Source organism: Rhamphochromis sp. 'chilingali' (genome assembly GCF_963969265.1).
Source record: "Rhamphochromis sp. 'chilingali' genome assembly, chromosome: 7".
NCBI classification, from domain to species: domain Eukaryota; kingdom Metazoa; phylum Chordata; class Actinopteri; order Cichliformes; family Cichlidae; genus Rhamphochromis; species Rhamphochromis sp. 'chilingali'.
The window spans coordinates 24,750,873-24,773,388 of NC_137934.1; the positions used below are offsets into that span (position 1 = coordinate 24,750,873).

At 40.2% G+C, this 22,516-nt stretch overlaps 2 protein-coding genes across 3 annotated transcripts; both read left to right on the forward strand.

Annotated features, from left to right (window-relative positions):
- Nucleotides 1-229: 229 nt before the first annotated feature.
- On the forward strand, nt 230-7,603 carry socs2 (suppressor of cytokine signaling 2). Of its 2 annotated transcripts, none has more exons than XM_080886948.1 (3): nt 230-264; nt 5,720-5,930; nt 6,883-7,603. In XM_080886948.1, the coding sequence occupies exons 2-3, from the start codon at nt 5,804-5,806 to the stop codon at nt 7,362-7,364; spliced, it is 609 nt and encodes a 202-aa protein (XP_080743074.1). In that variant the 5' UTR covers nt 230-264; nt 5,720-5,803; the 3' UTR covers nt 7,365-7,603. The 2 variants fall into 2 exon arrangements, with proteins under 2 accessions (XP_080743074.1, XP_080743073.1); XM_080886947.1 differs by lacking the exon at nt 230-264 and adding an exon at nt 2,512-2,939.
- Nucleotides 7,604-12,687: 5,084 nt separating this feature from the next.
- cradd (CARD and death domain containing adaptor protein) lies at nt 12,688-18,118 on the forward strand. The gene is made up of 2 exons (XM_080887489.1): nt 12,688-13,073; nt 17,002-18,118. Exons 1-2 carry the CDS (start codon nt 12,761-12,763, stop codon nt 17,304-17,306), a joined length of 618 nt encoding a protein of 205 aa, XP_080743615.1. The 5' UTR covers nt 12,688-12,760; the 3' UTR covers nt 17,307-18,118.
- Nucleotides 18,119-22,516: the final 4,398 nt, after the last annotated feature.

Consider the following 22,516-nt stretch of genomic DNA (forward strand, 5'->3'; position numbering starts at 1 on the left):
GGACACTGTTGTAAAGGCTCACCTTTCAGCACATTCACTTCATCAGATGCACTTTCTTCTTCTTCTTTCTTACAGTTATATTGGCGGTTGGCAAACAATTGAAAGGTGCATTACCGCCACCTACTGGCAGATGCACTTCTTGTCCTCACCTTTGATTGGGGGTGGTGCTTGGCCTTAATTGCACTCACCTGTCACTCGTTATATAAGAACTGCACTCACCTACCCCCTCACTCTTTCTTCACTCCCACACGGGCGGCAGCTGAGGTGAGTTTCTCTTTGAGTCTCCTGAGTTCATGTATCATTTTGAGTTACTTAAATCTAGTGATGGGCAGATGAAGCCCCATGAAGCACTGAAGCTTTTCATCCAATTGGTTCACCCCAACGCGAAGCTTCATGAAGCTTCATTTGCTCTAGCAGGACACCTACTGGACGTAAAAATAATAGCTGGCATGAATTTGAAGAGTGTGGCATTTTGCACACAGCCTGTAAATGTCAACAACAAAAGGAGTGTGTAAAACATGTATATTGTAGTGATGGCAGTATACTGTGTATATTTATACTGGCAGTATGGGAAATGATTATTTGGAAATGCTTGAAATGGAAATGATCATTTACTGTGAGGTGAGGTGTGGTTGGGGTGTGGACAGTGGTTGTGCTTTTGTAACGTTGAGGTATGGACAGCTACACACTGAGGCTTTGAGCCTCAGTCCTGCCTGTTCACATTTTATTCTGTAAAAACTAAATTTTCACTGCTTTTATGACATTTTAGTGGGGAGAACATAGCTAGGATTTAATGATTTAACAAATCTTTTGAATCCTTTGTCCTCCACAATGCTAAATGGCTGGGAGTCCTCAATCACCATGCTGACCAGGTCTTCATCTATTTGAGATTGTTCTCCTGAGGAAAGACAATAAAGATAAAGCACAAATATAAATATCACACACGTAACTTATAACAGTTGTATAATATTGTTATATCATTTAGTAACATTACAGCATGCTATATTATCATTGCATTTGATGGCTCACCTGGTCTTGCTCCACGATCGGTGTCCCCCTTATTCTCATGCAAAGCTCTGTAGTGCCTAAGCATGGATGAGGTGTTGTTGTTATATCCCAGCTCCCTGGCACATAGCAAACACTTCACCTTGTACAAAAGTCAAGACAGCTCAACATAAATTGTATTGCACCATCAGTATCATGAAAATACATCTTCTGTAGAAATACCTTGTTGGGAGGAATAAGATCAAAATGTTCCCACACAGGGCAGGACATCCTCCTCTTCTTAGCTGGCTCCATTCTCTCCTGACTTTCTCTCCTCACTCTCATAAACCTCCATACGGTCTCCAAACTCTCACTAACCGCAACTCTCCATCAAACACCCACATTTTTGAATGAAGTCTGAGGGGTTTATATCGCTGTCATATCTCGCGGCAAAGTTCGAACCACTTCATGAACCAGTCACGTGGTACAGCCGGGCAGCGAGGCTTCGGACGTCATCATTTTCAGCTCCTCCCATAAATGAAGCAAGCCTCGATACGCGCTTCGCGGAAACGCCCCCTCCATTACTCGACACACGCTCCGAAGCCTCGATACAGAACGTCCCATCACTACTTAAATCATACTTTGTCCCTTTTAGTGATAGCAGTCCATGTGTCTTTCCTTTACCCGTTATCTAATTAAAAAGACAAAACCTGCAAATGATTGACTGCTTATTCTCATTCTAATCGGATGAGTCCATGATGATGACTACTTAAACCCTGAAACTTCCTTCCTCCAAAACAGACACCCCGCTGTTTCCCGGCTGGCCAATAATAACTGTGAGATTTAAAGTATTTTATCCGATAAATAAACCATGTAAGATGTATTCCCCCCCCCCAGCAGCCCTTTGAATGTCTCCCTAGTATGGCCACAACACCTCACTCTTGGAGCACTTTTTTTGCCACATGTATGGCAAACCACGTCTCAGCTGTTTGTGAAGGTAAAATACTTCTGCACAATTAGGCTCAGCCATTGTTGTGAGTGCGCACACCAAGGGGCTGCCAGACATTTATACAGCCGTATTTCACACATGACTATGAAAGGCGGAAGAGGAAGTAGTTCTTCTGAATGTAGACAATCCGAATGTTATAGTTTCTTCCCACTGTGTTCCTGTTATGATGAACTACAAATTTACTCTAAATTACTAAAATATCGATATTTTAATGTGAGAATCGATTCTAGAACATAAATGATTGGTATCGGAGGAATCGATATTTCAGGATCGATCCGCACATCACTATTGGTAACTATCATTTATTAAACAGTGTTATATACAGTGACATATAGGAGGCGCTAGTTGAGACTAAGAGATGCATCACTGCAACATGGGTGATCTTCACTTTGTTTTCTGTGTGGGCATTAACACCTGGTTTGAGTTTAATGAGAGAGAGCCTGTGAGTGACTCCAGGTGGGTCCTTACAGAGACAGGAGGACCAACAGCCGCATACGTCAGTCCACCTTAAATCGTGGCACCACGTGACCGTGTTCCTGGAAAGTTCCTGGAAATGCTGCCTTTGTGTTTATGGTGACATTGGTTCTTAGGCAGCTGCTGGACTCGGTTGTGTCCAGCTCTCTGACGGACGTTCGGACGCTCGATTACCCGCTCGGTGCTTTTCGGTCTCTCCGGTAGCTGCCGGTGCGCGGTTGCTCCCCGGGTGGGACTGGGTGTCAGAGAGACGGCAGGGACCTCCGTTTATCTGCACTGTAACCCGCCATTTGTAAATCGGGAAAGACAAGAAAGAAGGAAAACCTCCAGCAGCGGAGCGTTTCTCGGGATTTGGACTAGAAGTGTTACTGGGGACATGTCGGGGCCCCCCCGAGGACACATCGGCGGCAGCGCTGCTGAGCCCGCCGTGACTTTTAGCTAGACAGCAGCTAGCAGGACGTAAAGCAGTCAGGTGCGTGTGCTTGTTTTTATTACCAACATGTCACCAAAACTCAAACCAGGTGGGTAAACACGCACCCAAATAGACAAGTAACACGCCGATAATACGCTCCAGACTGCACAGAGCCTTCTGCACTGACCTGTGCTCCCAAGTTCGATTATTTTACCCAGAATAATGGGAGCCCTTCTACTGCCTGTCGAATTGCGTTCACATTTAGAATAAGCTTCTCGGTGTTCTCATCTGATAAAACGTAATAATCTAATTTTCCCGCTATTTTTACAGCCCATTCTTCAGTTCGGCACACAATAACTCCCCGTCCAGGTTTTGCTTTAGGAAGGGCTTTTTTTAAATCATCGTTGAAGAACTGTTCATGTTATACCAAATTCTACTCAAAAAAAAAAAAAATTAAGGGGTATTTATTATTTAAGGGGTATTTATTATTTAAGGGGTATTTATTATTTAAGGGGTATTTATTTTCTTTTTTTTGGGTTGTATGGAAGCCCCAAACGCAATTTCATTGTTCTTGACAATGACAATAAATAAATACTAAATACTAAAATTCTTCCAAATTTATCCCCGTGCCCAAAGCTGTGTAGATTTGAATAAAAACAAGCGGATTTATGTGTCCTGCTTTACACAGCTCTCCTTTCTATTCCGTCCACAAAGTTACATCAGCGTTCAATTTTAATTGTAATAAAATAAATTAATTTTGCACTACTCACTGCTGTTTCGCCAAATAGAATTTAAACTCGAAGCCACTGTAATATTTCTTCATGACCTATTTGTTCTTTCCTGACAGCCTGTTCCTCGGTTACACCAAATATTTTTTTATTATTATTATTAGCAGCTATACGTGCAGAATTTTTTTTTTTTAACAAATTCTATTGTAAAATCGCCTTAATTTGTTTCCGAGGTCAGAGTGCAAAGTCGCTTATAAAAACAGTGATTTTTGCGTCCTTTGTCCTCTGCAGTCAGACATAAAACCTCACAGCAGGTTTTAAACTGTATGCTTAGTTTGCTTTTTCCAAATAGCCCAGTTTTTCCAAATTCAGTTAAAATTCTTGTAATTCTCATTCTTCACGGAAGCCACTGTTGTAGACAACAAGACATCAGAGTGCAGTACTGATTTGTGCACACAGGAACAAGCAGCCTGTATTTATTCAGTTTCTTCTTGTGTTTGCCCTGCTGGCCTGAATACTAAGCAGGTTATTCCACGGGGGGAAATGGAGATCTCTCACCAAATTCTGTGAGAAATTCAGCTGCTTTAAGGCTGCCTGGAATGTAAACATGTGGCCTGTCCCCCAAAGTCCACTTTGAACAAGAACCACCTCACCTGACTGCTTTTTAAGGTGGAAAAATGAATTAATCTAACTTCAGTCTGCTGTTATGTGCTGAAACATTCACATACTTTCTTTGTTTAAACACAAAGCAGTCAAACAGCATTTGTTTCATGATGGACAGACGAGGAACTTAAGGTGTCTCTTTACTCTATTAGTTTAGTTAATAAGATTTCACCTTCCACCTGAGTTAATTTAAAACTGCCACTATATCTGCTGCACAGAATAAAGAAGCTGGTCTCTGAAAGATGTTTGGAGGTTTGTCTTTGCAGAGATAAGTTGCATAAGCACTCAGGAATGTGAGATAACAGAGTTAACCTAACAGAGGACAGGAGTAACACACCGAGCCCTTCAACACATTTCTCATCTGAATGATTTCCACTATTTACTCAAATATAAAAGCATTAAAGGGACTTCGGCAGAGTGCCAGTCTAAAATGTTTTAACTTTTTATTATTGCTTTATTTCTCCCCAGTCTTTAAAACACTTTAATGATAGTTATGGTGAATATTGGTTGGTTTTTTTTGGTTTTAAAGGCCACACAAAGCAGTTTTAACCAGTGGTCATAAATGTGGACTTTTTTGACTGGAATTTGGTAAGAGGGAAAAAATACTGCTCAGTTAAAGCCATTGAAAATCTTCCTGTAGTGAAGAAATAATACTCTTTGATAGACACTATGTACCTTTTTTTTTTTTTTTTTTTTTTCACATCAGTCTTTTGGCATTTTTGACCTTAAAGTTTCTTCGCTTTTTGTTTTTAGCTGATGTGTGTTTGTGATTATGGTTAAGGTTTAAAGTTGAAATTCCTTTCTTATTGTCTCATATGAACTTAAATTTTTTTTTTAAATAATAACAAAGATCCAGGAAAATGTGATTTTGGCTTTTTTCTTTTTTTTTTTTTTTTTTTTTTTTTTTTTACTAATTTCTCTCAGTTTGGACAAAAAAAATGCCTCTGCAGAGTTCAGATGTCAGGTTTGTTCAAAAACATTCAGCCTCCTCCCCCCAAAAATCTACAAATCTGACACCCAACAGTTTTAAACTTTCAATCAGTTTGGTCTTAAATCTGCACTTTTTTTGACTGGGGTTTGGTATGAGAGAGACAGTATACCTGTTTGTTTTAGTGCTGAATTTATTTATTTAGAGGTGATGAGTCAATCTCGTGTTTTACAGTCAGCTGATTGATTTAGTGAAACATAAATCTGCCTCTGTCTGATCTGTCTTTATGAGTAATATTGTCTTAAAGATAAAGCTCCTTTATTTACCGGCTCACTTGAACGTAAAAAACGCTGAAATGTTGAGAAATAAAACTTTCTCTTGTTGAGTTTCTGGTTAAAAATGTTTTCAGACTTCATTCAGGCTCTAAAGTATTTTTGGATCAACTTTTTTTGAGTGGAGCCTGGTGTGCAAGCCTCATGTCAGATTTTTCTTCTTCACTGGTTTTTCTCCTGAACTTCCAGGACTTTGACACTGTGGTGTGAGCAGTTGCGCCCTGTACACTTTGTCCATGTCTCAGCTGTGGGCCTGAAGGTCGGATTTATCCAATGACTTGCCAGTCCTCAGAGTCCACGGAAACCATCGAGAGTGACAGACGAGCCGACAACAATACCGCCGCTGTGGAATCTGACGAGAGCCGCATTGCCGCTGCCATGAAGGAGCTCAGAAACACGGGTAGGAAAGATTTACGCCTCCACAGTCTCCATCCAGAGGAGAACAGCTGGAAACCAAAGCCCAGCAGGTGGAGTTTCCATCCTCTTGTTTTTTATTTTTTTATTTTGGCAGATTTAGGGGGGGGCACATCCAAAACTAAAAAGGCTCACCTTAGTGCATCAAATAGTCCTGTTCAGGAGGCTGAAAAATCACAAACACAGCAGATTTTTCTTTAAAGCATGATGGTTAACAGCTCCAGAGACGTTGCAGCGAGTCTTCAGGTACCCAGCCGCCACAAATCAGCTGATTGATTTCATTCTCAGCTCATAACATGAGCAGCACTGCCGTCTCTAAAGGTCTCCTTGGCTGGTTTGGGCCGTTTCGCACCACAGCTGCTGCATTCAGTGACAGACAGGGGAACAGTGAAAGGTGTGCACTGTATGTTGTTTCACACACCTGAAAGAATCGGTGTGTGTCTAGGTGGCGCCATTACTTTCCACCAGGCAGATTCACAAAAACATTTTACTGTGAAACAAACGGGAGCTGCTCTTTTGCAGCCATCCTGATTGGTTGGTTGGTTTGGTCATTTTGTGGTTTTAACCTGTTAAGTTCCCATTAATAGCTAGTATAAAGGTGCGGTGAGCAACAGTGACGTCACATGTTGGTTTCTGAAGTCCTGTTTCCAACCAAGACTTTGAGTAATTATTTATTGTTGGAACAGCAAGGGAGACTGGGGGCGTGGTTTCAGATTAAGATATGGTCTCAGCAGGACAGTGGGAGGGGTTGGTGATCTCCAAACACTGACACATACAGACAGCTCGGTCACTGGGTGCTGCCCCTGAGCAGGCTTCCAAAAGTTGGCTAATCAGAACAAACTGAGCTTTTAATGAGACGGGTTAAAACGGGTGGTTTCAGAGAGAGGATGAGCTGGGATAAAGGGTTATTCTGAAGTTCATCTTTTGCTTACTGTCAGGTTGGTACTGGGGCAGTCTGACGGCTAATGAAGCCAAAGAGATCCTGCAGGACACCTCCGAAGGCACCTTCCTGCTGCGGGACAGCTCTCAGAGAGATTACCTCTTCACCATCTCCGCCATGACGTCAGCAGGTCCCACCAACCTGCGGATCGAGTTCAAACACGGCAAGTTCAAGCTGGACTCGGTGGTCCTGGTGAAGCCCAAGCTGAAGCAGTTCAAGAGTGTGGTCCACCTGGTCGAGTACTACGTCCAGCTGTCCAGGAGCAGCGACAAGGCGGCGTCGGCGTCAAATTCTCGGGTCTCTCCGGTGCCGCCTAATGGCACAGTGCAGCTGCTACTCACCAAACCCGTGTACACCTCCACGCCATCCCTGCAGCACCTCTGTCGCATCACCATCAACCAAAGGACACGGCAGGTTCAGGATTTGCCGCTGCCCAACAGACTAAAGGACTACCTGACGGAATACGCCTACAATGTGTAAGGACTGATGTCATCTTACCACTGACTGATCCCATCGTGTGCTGCTCTACAGGGTCACGCAATAAGCTGCAGTGTCGATGTGCTCTGAGTCTGCAGCCAATCACGCTGGAGTCAGAGGGGAAAGGTCTGATGGAAACGCCGTGTCACATGACCCCTCCTGACCACAGCTACCTCTCTGCTCTGTGGTGACTTGACACCTCGTCGTCCCCTCACCTTTACCAGATCATCACTTTTCAGAACATCCATATGCTGATTTTTAAAATGGACCAGATAAATCTGAAGTATCTTAAGGTATTAATGTTTACAGTGGTTACTGATGTGGTCACTGATGTTACCATGGTTCTATGAAACGTCATATTACAAATACCATTATTTAAAAAGCTTTGTTATTAATTTTGCTTGTTGACACTTTGAGTGATGCAGAGGGGGAAAGTGGTGCTATCGGGCTGCCCCCAAGTTAATTTTATAAATAAAAACCAGAATATTGTATTTACCTTCATGAAAACAATAAAAATATTTCTTTTAGTTTTCAGGTTTGCTCTGCTGATGAATCACAGATTTGCACAGGTTTGGAAAACATTCCCTTTAAATTACAGCTGCAACTAAAGATTGGTAGTTGACTAATCTGTCAATTTTTCTTCAATTAGTCAACGATTATTTCAGTAACTCTTGTCCCTGTGGGCAAACTTCCTGTTCTAGGCTCCAGGACCTCACCTTCTCTGGTCTGCCCACCTGTGACTGTCACCCTGTTGTCTCATTCCACAGCAAATTCAAATAATTACCCAGGAAACGTGTGAATTTGAAAATAATCAAATGTATCTCTAGCATTACTCAATAGCACGGTCAGAATAAAAGTAAGTCAATAAAATATCAAGGAACATAAATTAAAATGCTACTTTAAACAGAAAAGTGTCCATAAACTCGAATAAAGCTTTGAATTAAAAAAATATATATATATATATTTTTTTTTTTGTTCAGGTTCAAAATAACAAGTTTCCGAAGTTTACAGATGATTCAGTTCATGAATTCACAACTGCAGTAGACATGCTCTGGAGGAAAGCTCACACTTGTCTTTGAGATGTTCCCAGCTGCTGATAAACATGCTGAAGATGCTCTCTGTCATGATTTCAGCAATTTGAGAGGTGCATCAGCCTCTTTTCAGAAATGTACTGGTTTGCTATTGGATTTCAGTCATTGGCTAGCAAAACTGAAATGCTTAGCAAGCATCCTGAGAGGTTTCTAACAGGTAAGCTAAAATAAACATTACTGTACGAACATGAACAAGGTATCAATGTGACGCACTGACTTAGCTCTCAATAACGGACTCATCAGAGCTGATGTAACAGCTCTAGGGTGACAGCGTTTGAAATGCTCATGCACTGCAGTCGTGGAAGGAAAGCTCCGTTTAGCACGGTCTGGTTTAACTGTTTAATTTTTGTAAAATACTTTCACTTTTTTTTTTTTTTTTTTTTTTTTTAATTTAATCTCCCTTTCAGTTTACTTCTGTCATCCACTTTTGCCGTTCACACAATGTTCTTCTTCGTTAGTAGTGAGTGCAGTCTTGCCAGGTGATAGAGGCGATGCTGCCCCCTTAGCTTCCTGTAGTGTATTGCTATTACAAAAGTGCATTCATGTGGTTTTTCTATAGGATGCATCTTAGTCAACATGATCAATTATAACAACAAATTGTAGCAGCAGGCCTACTTAAAATGACTTTTTTTGAATGGAGTTTGGTGTCAGAAGAACGTAAACAGCAAATTGTGGGTTCATGGGTTACTAGCTTCTCTTTATTTCAAATCTAAAGTAAACAGTGGGTGTCCAGAAGCTGGCCAATCAGAAAGTATGCTTTTAAAAGACGAGGACTGAAATGACTTCACTAAACAAAATAAATAACTTTAAACTTTTAATATTTGTTTTTATTTCTTTAATGTTTTCTTTGCTTTTTTTATTTGTATGACTTAAAGTAAATAAGCTTTGAAAATATGGAGGGAAATACAAAAGCAAAAAAGAACAGAAACAAAACTAAAATATTTATATTTTTATTTAAAATATTTTTAAAGAAATTCAAAAATTGTAAATAAAACTAATAGAGGTGTTAATACAAATACTGAAATATGTCCCATCTTATAACTTCATTATTTTGTGTGTTTTTAATAATTTCGTGCAGAGTTTTGGCCATGTTGGTCCTCCATATGTAACCTCTTTCAACCTGGTCACAGTAATTTAAGTGTTGAAACATGAATATTAATTGATTATTGATTAACCTTTTTTTCACATTTTTAAATGTTTATTATTGATCAAGTTAGTAATTATTGTTCCCATTAAGTTATTGATTATTTGATCAGTGAAAAAAAGAAAAAAATATGTTTAGACCAAATAGCGGTTCCAGATTGATTTTCTAATTGATCTTTTGATTGATTATTCGGCCTCTTCATGTTGGAAAGTTTCTGCGAGGATTTCTGTGGAAATAATTAACAGAAGGAAAACAAAAATCAGGAAATAGAATAATTTTCCATTTTTCTCCACCAGTCAGAGCTTGTCAGTCCCACCTGTAAACACAAGTAAACAGAGCCTTCTGATTGGCCGACAGACAGCCTGTGACAGTGAACGCTGGTGAGGCGGAGAGTCGAGGTGTCCTCGTGGACGTTCAGAAACAAAACAAGCTCCTCAGACTTTGTACCTGCATGTAGTAAATACTCAGTTTTCTTAAACTGTGATTGGCTCAGAGCTGTAAAGGTGCAGGACCTGTTATTTCTGTAGCAAGGAGACGGAAAGGCACACTTTCAAAGCTCAATTCATCAAATAACCTCAGTCTGCACCAATGAACCAGCTTCAGGCTGTGTGAAGACCTTCCAACCAAACTCAATTTAAATATCCTACGTTTTTATTACCAGTATCATGGTCTCCTAAATTCAGCACAGACACTGAGACCTGGTAAAAAAATATGTTTATATCTTTATTTTATTTTACCAGGAAGTCTCACTGACACCATATCTCTAGCTTCGAGCCCTTACTCAGGAAGGAACCTTTAACTACAATTCAGCCAAACTCAATTCAAAAATCTAAATACATCCTGCTGGTGTTAGTAATTAGTCCCGATAAATTCAGCACCATCTTTGTTGTTGTCGTCATCATAATCATCAGGGTTTTTCCTGCTTACAAAAAGTTCTTGTTTTACCCCCAATGTAAAAGAAAAATCCCCAGAAATGTGGTGCAAGTGGGTGTGATTTGGATTAAATGGTCTTAGTCTCAAATATGTCTCCAAACAAAACAAAACCCGCTGAACCACCACATTTCACAAACATGTTTAACAAACCCTGACCAAGCCTCATTAAAAAGCTTTTGTTTTTAGGATTCATATTCACCCACCAGTGTTGATGGTTAATGCTGAGTCTCTGGAGCACATTTAACCAAACTTCATTCAAAAATTGCATGTTTTTTGGGGGGGGCCTGTGGAATCTTGTGGTTGCCTCATTAATCCAACAGACATGCAAGCACTTAATTTAATGAAAAAAAAAAACATTTAGTCATGGATTCAACCTGTTTGTTACCGTAGAAATGAAGGTTACACAAGTGACCATGTTATGTTTTTGTCAAGTTGTCCCTGATCGGGTACAGGGCGTCGATGCTGCATGCTCACGCTCTGTCACCTTTCTTTAAAATCATTTTCAAACATCCAATCACAGCTCAGCATCGGCCAAGAAGAAGGGGCAGAGCTGATTGGTCATGTAGCTGCTCAGGTAAACAGGGTGTGTCCTGTGATGTGTGTATAAGGAGGGCCAATCAGGGTGTTTGTTTGTGCTTCAGCCTTGATATCTGACCAGTTCCATGATGAAGATGACAAAGAGCAGCTGAATTAAGCATGGATGCACCAAGCAGGCAGGGCGTGTGCGCGTTCTTGTACATATCGCAGCCCCTGTGATCTGATGAAGTATATAATTAATCGTGTCTGTATTTCTGGTATGTTTCTGAAGCATGTAAACGATGAACTGATCAGCTCCTACCAGGAGATCAATAAATTTTATATGGTGCCTCATCAATAATGTCTCACTGCTGCTTATACTTCATGCTGTTATTGATTCACACCCACAGGACAAAACTATGGAAGCCCAGGTATGTGTGTAATAAATGGTTGGGGTTTTTTTTTTATCATTTATTGAAAGGAAAAAGCTGAATATCTTCATTAATAATCAGATTTTTTTTTTAATAAAAACATAATACAAAGAAACAAATGATGCTAATAAAATCTCTCTGTTAAATTTTGTTTCTCTGGTTAGTTTATGAAGGCCCATTCTTTATAGAAGCCTGAGTGTGCCAGGAAACCTGAAACGTGTTTATAGACTGGTCATATTTGTTGTTTAAGTTCTTCTAGCAAGAACTGCTGCAAGTTATTCCATTCATTTTCTAGATTTGTAGAAATAACAAATGTTCATGATTAAACTTCCTGGTGCTTTAAATTAAAGATGTAAAAATTTAGATTCTTTTCCCCACATTTTTAAATGTGCAAATGAGAACATTGTGCAGTAGTCAGCTTTATGAATTTGTCTCAGTGTACTGTTTTTCATTTGGTGGCTATGTATAAATTATTTTTCTCACAAATAAACATATGAATCACATATTATCAATAACAATGTCAAAAACAGATTCAGTTAACTGTAAATTGGTCTTTGAAAATAAAATCTTGTAATAAAGGACAATGTGACACGAGGTTTTGTGAACTCCATGGAAAATCTTTCAGTTTGGGGAATTTTATTTTGAATTCCTAAATGTAAGTATCTGATATATAACAAATATATTAACTTCTTTGGTCAGATTGTGGCTTTTTAATGAATTCGGCAGATATTTTATAAACGTTATTTTCTTTTTTTATTAATAAAATATATCTTGTATCTATAAAATTACCCTTGGTTTTTAGCTAATGCTGTGTGTTAGGTAACGTTGCTCGATGCTATGGTACGCTGAACCTAATTCAATACTTTGTTTTTGAGGTTTCCTCGTGGATTTATTAATAAAGAATATTTATCAGTAAAGTGGAACGCTCTGCGAGGCTTCTTACCGAACTTCGGCGTACATTTACGTCACCAGAAATCATCTTATCAGAATCAATCTGCATAAAATCTGTTTTCCCTCAAAGTTAATTTTATCCGGGGTATAAACGCACGCCGAATTTAAGATCAACGACTAACCAATCCTTCCACGCAAATAGATCCCATATTAACCACCAATCTAAGCAAATTTTAGATTGTATTACCATAAAAAAATGTGAACGCAACGTGATTAGCAAAGACTTTGGTTCCGCCTGCTTGTTTCCACCCGAGCACAAAAACAGAGCAGTTGAAAGGTAGTTGTACAGCTGACACAAAGGACTAGTTTAATGATGTGGAACTGCTTATTTTTATGAGCTTCGGTGAAATGGACCCGGTGCACAGAGCCGTCCTCCGAAAACACCGGCTGGAGCTGTCCGGCCAGCTTCTGGTCAGCGAAACCATCGTTCCGTTTCTGTACCAGGAGGAGATTTTAACGGACGCGCAGGTGGAGGACATCGAGTCCCGATCCACGGAGAGACAGAAGACCCTCCGGCTCCTGGACCTCCTGCCGAGCCGCGGGCCCCGGGCCTTCCAATCCTTCCTGCGGTCCCTGCAGGATTTCAGTTGGGTCCGGGACCGACTGCTGCAGGAGCTCCAGACCCCACCTGAACCCGGACTCAAAGGTAAAACCAATCAGGGTGCGGGGGAATCATACCTCTCTACATAAACCTTGTTGGCAGAAACATGAGGCACAGGTACTTTAGCCAGACCAGCTCCAGGACACAGATCAGCCTCTGGGTCCTTTGTTTTAGGATCAGATGAGGGTCAGAGGTCACTGATGTTTGTCTGAGGAGACTACATCCAGTGTGACCAGGTCCAAATGTAAGACCACTTCTCTTGGACCTCTGTAACGTGGACTACATCAAAGACTGACCACTGTGAGTGGGTCACATTTAGTTCAACCAAACCTCATGGAAGTATTGTCTGATTTGAGGACTGAACCATGAAATAATTTCCAGAAAATTCTAATTTTTGAAAATCGACAGTTTATTGAACCATGTGACAAATTTATTTAAAACATAAATTACATTTCAGTTTTCTTATATGACTTTTAATTTGTATCACATTTGCTGCATTTGGCTTTTTTAATTGCTTAAAAATGGATAGTGCCATTTATTTTTAGGGGGGAAATCACACTGATGATTTACTGGGGCGATCGTGGCTCAAGAGTTGGGAGTTCGTCTTGTAATCGGAAGGTTGCCGGTTCGAGCCCCGGCTTGGATAGTCTCGGTCGTTGTGTCCTTGGGCAAGACACTTCACCTGTTGCCTACTGGTGGTGGTCAGAGGGCACGGTGGCACCAGTGTTCGGCAGCCTCGCCTCTGTCAGTGTGCCCCAGGTTGGCTGTGGCTACACTGTAGCTTGCCATCACCAGTGTGTGAATGGGTGGATGACTGGATATGTAAAGCGCTTTGGGGCCCTTAGGGCCCTATACAAATACAGGCCATTTACAAGCCTAAAAACCCCACAAAAAATGTATGTAGAAATATAATACACTATTTAACATTTATCAAAATCAGAAGTGTTCGGCAGAACAAATTCCCCACTTAGAAAAATGGGAGGAGACTGATCTGCTCCAAGGAGGTTTGGGATTATGCAGAATCAGCATCATGTGAATGTGATCCCAAACATCTGGCTGGGAAGCTGCTGCCAGGTTCCTGGAAACCAAGAGGGAGGTAATAAAAGGAGGAGGTGGACGAGGGAGGCCTGGGCAGGAAAACAAACTCTTCCTCCTCCTCTGAGTGGTGGGTTTTCAGCCTCTCAAAATCCCCTCGTTTTATTTTTGTCTGAGTTTAGTTTCCCAGAATTTTCCTGCTGCAGCCGTTCTCGGAGTCCCTGATTTTGATTGTTTTTTCCAGGAAAGTCCCACGTCGTGCTGACAAAGTATTGATGCAGAATCCTGACCGTCTAATCCTGTCATCTCTGTCCTAATCTGAACTAAAATGTAAAGACTCAGACTTTTTAGTGTTAAATGTAACTTTCTCTCTGTTTGCTCAATCCTCAAATCCAAATCTTAGATTTGTATAGTTCACACTCATCTCATAACTTGGATTCATAAAATTCACAACTTTGTCACTTTTAATCCAGAAATTGTAAACTTCAGACACACAAGGTTGGAATTTTAAATTTGTTTTGACTTTAATTTGAAAATGTGGATTTTTATTTATAAAATGAATCCAAATGAATCGTGCAGGACTTCCTGTAGGTTGAAGTCATCCTGTGAGCTGGAAGTCTGAACACGGAGCATTGGTCTTAACGAGTCTCCTGACTTTGATTAAAGCCCGAGAGGAAGACTGTCCTCTTCCTTCAGTCTAACCTGAAGCACATCTTCATCACGGGACTGTGGATGCTTTCAGTTTAAAGTTAATGAAACAAATAATCTGCAGCTTCCATCAGATGCTGAGTAAAAATCAACAGCAGTCATTTATTAATACAATAATGTGATCAACAGTTATCCACCTAACCCAACGTTTGTGGATTTGATACTCCATCATTGTCACAGCTGACGGTAAACTGTGTTTTGGACAAAATGAAGCTCTTTCAGTGATTAATGAAGTGATCAGATGGACAGACGGATGCCAGCAGATGTTCTATTTTTGATCTGTAGGCGTCTGAGTCGTCTGACTACCCCTCAGACGGTCAGAGTTTGGCCATCACTAGTTACCTGGTGTGGGGTTGGTCTGATCAGCGGCAGCAGAGAAGCCCTCTCACACCTGCAGAGCACTCTTCCATGGCATGCATTTTTAATTTCTCTTTGATGCTTGGGCTGATCGGGACCCGATGAATGTAAAAACAAAGAATTACCAGATTTTTGATTTTTTTTTTTTTTTTTTTTTTTTTTTTACCTAATTTTTGTTTCTGAGAAAAATTAGAGCCACATATGAGGGTATTCGTTTAGATTTTCGATAGAACAGAGGCAGTATAATGTCCTCGTAAGTGGATATCAGGCCCTTGTAGAGCAAAACTTTGTATTTTGGTCTAGACAACCCAAAATGTGATGTCCACATATGTGGACGCCAGGTCCTAGGAGGTTACAGCAGCAGCAAACAAGCTTGGATTTTAAAGGTCATGTAAATTACAGTTTTTTTTAAAAACAGATTTTGGTGGGCTCACGCCTGCCGTGCATGGATTCAGTGATGTCAGCATTTGAAGCAGAAAAAGGCAAAAACATTCTACACTTGTTTGTGTTCTGGCCGTTTGAATAAACTTTATTTGTTCTGCTGTCACTGGTTTTTGCTGTAACTTCAGTTCTCAGTATTTTAACGTAGGCAGGCGGTGGTGGGAGGGCTGTGCCGTTTGGTCTTCATTCATTGGACGGCAGCATCAACAACAACAGAAAAAATACTATGAGCTGTTGGCGTCATGTTTTCCTGTGAGGTCACAGTAACCACGCTTCACTGTTTGTTCAACCCCCGGAAAGTTCGAATTGCTCAACCAGCTGAGGTTACAAACAAACGGCACCCTGCAGAGCACCAACGGGCTCGGAGTTGCCCAATCCAAACAGCCATTCACTTCTGTTTGTCCTTATGAGGGTGTTAAGTTGAAAACATCACAATCCTGACAATACAAACCAAACATTCAAACATTTGGAGATAACATTTAAAATAAGATGTTTACAAACCAAAGCAATGTTCAGATTTAAAACAATTTAAACTGGAAATCTGTTAGATGAATTTGATATTATGAAATAAACCTGAAGAGGGCAAATATAAATCAGTCGATCAAAGTCTGCTTTTTTTTCTTTTTGAAATGTGAAAATTTAGTCCAGATTTGAAATAAGTCTGAATTTGTGATATTTCAGAATGACAAACTCCAAATTCAATAATTAGTTTAAAGAGAATTTCAGAATTTTAAAATTAAAATAAACATGTAGTCTAAGAATAAATTGAAAAGTAATTATTAGAAATTCTATTTAAAAAAAATCTTCAGTTAAACCTGAATAAAGTCTTTGTCTAAGCAAATAAAAATAAGTCATATTTTGTGTTATTTAGAAAATAAATTCATTGTATTAGTTCATTTACAGTTTTGAGTTTTTGATACATCTGAATTTTCCCTATAAAACAACAAAACTGAATATATATGTTGATGTGTACAAGAAATAATTATATCGAAAATAAGTCATTAAGTCCAAAATCAACGAATTAAGATTACATTGAAAAGTGTTTTTTGTTTTTTGTCAGTACATATTCTGAGGTTAAACATGATTTTTTTTTTTTTTTTTTTTGTGACAGTTTTGGTTTTCGGGAGAAGTCTAAAAAAAGTTTTAAACTGAATGTCAAAGAAACTTTTTTTCAAAGAAGTGTTATTGTTCATGTTATTGTTAGAAATTTGAACTCAAAGTTGATTAAAATCCACATTTTGAAATAAAAATGACAAAAACTGTGAAATAGAAATAAAAGTCAGGATTAAATCCAGAATCTGAAATTAGAACTGAGGTTCTAGTTCTAAGATGATAATGACATTATGATAATAAAAAAAGGTAAACAATGATTTTTTTTTATATAGGTGAAAGTTTATTTCCTTTGACCTTCCTGTTCTCCGTCTGTCTGCAGACGCCTGTCGGCTCCAAGAATCGGTTCTACAGCGGGTTCCCTCAGATCGAGAGTTGTCCCAGCTGGCGTTGCAGCTCGGTGCCGAGTGGGAATCGGTGCTATTGGATCTGGGTCTGTCGGCAGAGGTGTTGTTTCGATGCCGGTCCGATCACAGCCTCAGTTCTCAGGCGGCGGCGCTCGCTGGGCTGGTGCGGTGGAGGCGGGCTGAAGGGAAGCGAGCGACAGTGGAGAGGCTACTGCAGAGTCTGCAGAGCGCTGGCATCCATTCAGCGGTCCTGGAGGACGTTCTGAACGTTTCTTCGTAATGCAGAGAGACGCATTTCAAATGAAGAAAAAGACTGAAATCTGAAATATAATATTAGGGGAAAATATACATTTTTACACTTATGTTCAAGTTTTGAAGTGTTTTCAGGATATAAATCAGAAAAATCAAATTTAGAACAAACTGAAGCAGCCAAAGACTAAAATGTGCCTTTATTGCTTATGTCTGTGGGGTTTTAAACTTTTTACATAAAACTGATGTGTGATGCTAGAATCCTTTTATTAAACTTTATATCCAGAGAACACATCTTTAGATGAATGCTTTGTAGAAAGTCAACAATATGAAACAAAAAGAGTAAATTTGTGGCATAAATATCAACTCATGACAGTAAAATCCTGTTGAAGCAACATAACCTGTCGAAGGTTTGGGATTAAAGTTCAGTCTGAGATTAGATTATGTTTGAAGATAAAAAGTCTGGATTCTGAGAGACTTCATTTCAAATGTTGAAGCAGAAAGTCTGACAGAAAGAGCAGAAATGTAAAGAGATTTAAATCCTGAGTTTGTTCTGAAGTGTGTAAAGTGACAGGATGACGTTTCTTCATGGAGCTGAATCATCAGCATACAGGAGCATCCTCACCTGCTCTGCTTCATGCTTCACTCATTGTTACTGAGGCCCAGGATCAGAGACAGAAGGATTACTGTGAAATGTGAGTCATGCTGAGCTGGTCTGTCAGCTGGAAGTGAACAGAATAAGTTACTGTGATGAAGCAATGCACTATCCCTTTAAATCCTGATCAAATAAAGTTGGACTGAACTTTTTCCTGAGAAATTAAATCAAATGTTTCCTGTAAAAACTGTGTGTGCAGTGTTTGTGTTTCTTCCTCCACCACCACCTCCTTCCTGGAAGACGACCCAGATTTGTTTCAAGAAAACCAAATATTTTAGTCCGAGGAAAACCTTCAGAGAGCCCTTTGTGCCTCCAAACACAGGCGCGTGCACACACACACAGTAACACACTCTTTAATACACACATGTAATAAAACAGTGTGACTCAGCCACACACACTAACACAGTAATACACTCTAAAAGGCGTGTAATAAAACATTGTGACACACACAGGAAGCTGTTCATTAATTCCTCAACAGCCTGCAGAGGGACGGCTTTCTGAGTTTTTAAGGTGGACTGAAGAGTTGAACTTTGTTTCCACAGTGACCATCTGAAAAAAGTGGTTGAAACCACGAAAAGTTCACATTTCTTCAGTTACTGAATTTGCTTTTTCTAACAGTTTTTAAAAGACTTTAAAAAGTGAAACCAGATCCCGGGTTAACCTTTAACCTTTGAACTGGTGGTTCTGAGGAATGTTTACATGGGTTTAAGCTCAGTATTTTCACCAAGCAGTGGAAATTTTCAGATTGAAAACTTTAATTAAAGTTAAAATGTTTCAAATGCGTGTGAGAGTTAATAGTTAAACATCTCACAACAAAATCATATATTTGTAGGATTTTCAGAAAAATACATAAGAAATCTAGGAAATAAAGTCAGAATTCTAGGTGTCTGAATAGAATAGAATAGAATAGAATAGAATAGAATAGAATAGAATAGCCCTTTATTCTAGATAGTGGCTGCACAGGTTCATTGTCATCTCACTGAAAATAACTTGTACGAACAGTTTCAGTCCGGCTTCCGTTCATGTCACAGTACAGAAACAGCTCTAGTAAAAATCACCAATGATCTTCTGCTTGCAGCTGACTCAGGACTTATCTCCATCCTCATTCTCCTTGACCTCATAGCAGCTTTTGATACTATCTCCCACCGCATCCTCCTTCACAGATTAGCATCTGTTGGCATCAGTGGTACAGTACTTGCCTAGTTTACCTCTTATCTCTCTGGCCGCTCACAGTTTGTTCAATTACTCCCTCACAGATCAGTATCTACTCCAGTTAATTCCGGTGTACCCCAAGGCTCTGTCCTGGGTCCTTTACTTTTTATCATCTATCTCCTACCTCTAGGTAATATTTTTAGGAAGCATAACATCCAGTCTCACTGCTACACAGATGACACCCAGCTCTACCTATCCTCCAAACCCACAGCTACTCGCCCACCCACATCCATTTCTGACTGTTTAAGTGAAATCAAGGTCTGGTTTACTCACAACTTTCTTAAACTTAATGGCAATAAAACAGAATTCATTTTAATAGGCACCAGATCAAAACTGACTACAGTTCCAACCAGTCTTTCGGTATCCATTGATAACTCTGATGTCACACCCTCCCCTCAGGTTAAGAGTTTTGGTGTCATCCTCGATAGCACTCTGTCCTTCACAGCACATATAAATAATATCACTCAGTCTTCCTACTTTCATCTCCGTAATATTAACCGTCTTCCTCCCTCACTCACTCCAAACAGTACCGCCATGCTTGTCAATGCTCTTGTCACATCTCGTTTAGATTACTGTAATTCTCTTCTCTATGGTCTACCTCACAAATCCCTCCATAAATTGTAGTTAGTTCAAAATACAGCTGCTCGTATTATTTCCAGAACTAGATCCACTGAACATATAACACCTGTTCTTAAACAGCTCCATTGGCTTCCAGTTCACCTCTGGGTCAATTTCAAGATCCTGCTTCTCACTTTCAAAGCGCTTCATAACTTTGCTCCTCCATATCTATCCGATCTTCTCCATACATACTTATCCCTTTGTACACTCCGCTCTTCTTCAGCTTCCCTTCTGTCTCTTCCACCTGCTCGCCTGACTAACATTGGACTCAGAGCCTTTAGTTGTTCTGCCCCGAGACTTTGGAATGCACTTCCACTTGTTCTCCGGACCACACACTGTCTCACTTTTAAATCACGTATCAAAACTCATCTATTTAGAATTGCATACACCTGATCTGTCTTAGTCCATTTTTACCTTGCTCAGTTTTTATACTTGTCTTTATACTTTTATGACTGTTTATGTCTAAATTTTATTTTACCATGTTTAATATATATACATAATTTTTTTAAAAATGTTTTTTATGCTATTGTTCACGTGTTCTTGTAAGGTGACCTTGAGGGTCTGAAAGGCGCCTATAAATAAAATGTATTATTATTATTATTATTTATTATCATTGTACATGTATAACGAAATTATGGGTGCTCCACACCAACTGTGCGGGAATAAAATAGAAATAGTGGACATGAGGAATATTTACAGAACAATAGAAAGGCACACATTAGAGAACAAAGTGCTTGAAAGTAGTGCAAAAAACTTTGTCTGAATAGAGCCTGTGTGTGAGTGACCTGAGTGATGGGGGTTACTCAGACCATGGTTCATATTTGTGGGTGGGGTGTGAAGCTGTTAGTGAATCTGATGGGGAACCTGTGAACAGAGGGCAGCGTGAAACCGGCAGGGTGTGAAGAGACACCTGTGACGGCCCTGGTTTACCTGAGACAGGAGGATCTGGCGATGGCCTGCAGGGGTGGCAGAGGGCAGCCAATGATTTTTTGAACGGTGTTAATAACCCTCTGTGCAGCCTTCCTGTTCTCAGTAGTGGCTCCTGGGTACCGAACACCCAGGCAGGAGGAGGGCACACTCTCCACTGAGGAGCAGTAGAAGGCCAGCAGCAGCTTCTGGTCCTGGTTATTCTTCGTTAGAACAGAGAAAGTGCAGCCACAGCCGGGCCTTCTTTACCAGGGCAATGTTGTGGGTCCAGGTGATGTGAGTGCCCAGAAACCTAAAGGTGGAGACAGAGTCCACCCTTCTCCATTTATATTGAGAAGGCACCTGTCTGTGCCTCCTGAAGTCCATTATGAGTTCTTTTGTTTTAAAGATGTTCAGCTTCACTGTATTTATACTGTATGCTGTCTCATCTCCTCCAGAGATGAGCCCAACCACGGTGGTGTCATTGGCATTCTTGACGGTGACATTGGTTGGGTGGGTTGTGTTTAGTCATAGGTGTACAGGGTGTACAGTAGGGGTGCGGTGCTGAGTTGGAGGGTGAGGTGGGGGCTGAGTCAGACTGATTAAGGCTGGTTTGGTAGGAAGTCTTTAATCCAGGAGTAGATGGCACAGGGGATCTGAAGGTGAGGATGTCTGGGATTATGGTATTGAACACTGAGTTGTGGTCCACCAAGAGCATCCTCACTAGCTCTTCTTAGTCTCCAGATGGCTCAGCGCTCTGTGAAGGGTGATGGTGATGGCTTCTGCTGTGGACTGATTTGCTCTTGATGCAAACTGGTGGGGGTCAATGGAGGAGGTAGGCAGTCTCTGATGTGCTGAGACACTATCTGCACGAAACACTGCAGGACTACATATGTGAGGTCTGTAGTCATTGAGGCTGTGGTCATGTTTTCTGGATGTTTGCTGAATGTTTGTTGGATGTTTTCTAGATGTTTATCGGATGTGGTGACAGCAGATGAAGCAGCAGTCTGGTAATGTGTGGTTTCCACCAGCAGGGGGTGGAGCAGGCTCATGATGCATCTTCAGGTCGTGAAGGCAGACTTTCACCTGAAGCAGACAAAGCTTCCAGTTCCCGTTGCTGTTTCAGGATCATAATGACTGTTTGCAACTTTTGGAAAAAGAAGTTCTCCCTTTCAAAATAAAAATTATTTTCAGTCGCTTCAGCGGCATGGAGAAGGAAACAGCAGTGACACAAACAGCTGATCAAAGTCCAGTTGATCTGAAAGTAAGAGCTTTTTTTTTTACTTTCCTTTTTTTAAAATATTAAACTTTATTAAGAAACAGAAAACAGAACATGTATACAACCAGAACAAAATTAACATATGCCAGGGGGTGTAATACAAAGAATTACAAACATTCAAATAATTTGTAATTACTACAAATAGTAATAGTTTTCATAGCCTTTTTGTTAAGTGATCCACTAATCAATTTTATGTAACATAAAACATAATTTGTTGTTTTTTTTTACTTTCCCTCACATATAGGGCTTTGGAGTTGGCATCACGCCGCAATGCATTGTGGGAGCACGCCACCATTTTAGCAGGTCACGAATCAAAACACTGTGGCTGTATCCCAATTCAGGGTCTGCAGCCTTAAAGGCCGTGTCACTACCCGATCCGTACCGGAAACCCGATCGGTACCCCGCATGCGCGAAAGGTTTCTACTTCCGGTCGTAGCGTTTTACGATAGTTATGGGTCAGAGTATCTGTTAAGATGTTAAGAATAACAAGTATATCTTAAAATGTTTGCAATAATGAAGCATTTCAGTACAATGTAGACAAAAACGAAAAATAAAAAGAAAGTTACGGATC

What these genes read in the sequence shown, in the direction of transcription:
- socs2 (XM_080886948.1), top strand. Translation starts at nt 5,804, where the DNA reads ATGACTTGCCAGTCCTCAGAGTCCACGGAAACCATCGAGAGTGACAGA. An exon ending in GAAGGAGCTCAGAAACACGG is followed by an intron (nt 5,931 to 6,882) that starts GTAGGAAAGATT and finishes GCTTACTGTCAG; the next exon opens with GTTGGTACTGGGGCAGTCTG.
- cradd (XM_080887489.1), top strand. Translation starts at nt 12,761, where the DNA reads ATGAGCTTCGGTGAAATGGACCCGGTGCACAGAGCCGTCCTCCGAAAA. An exon ending in ACCTGAACCCGGACTCAAAG is followed by an intron (nt 13,074 to 17,001) that starts GTAAAACCAATC and finishes GTCTGTCTGCAG; the next exon opens with ACGCCTGTCGGCTCCAAGAA.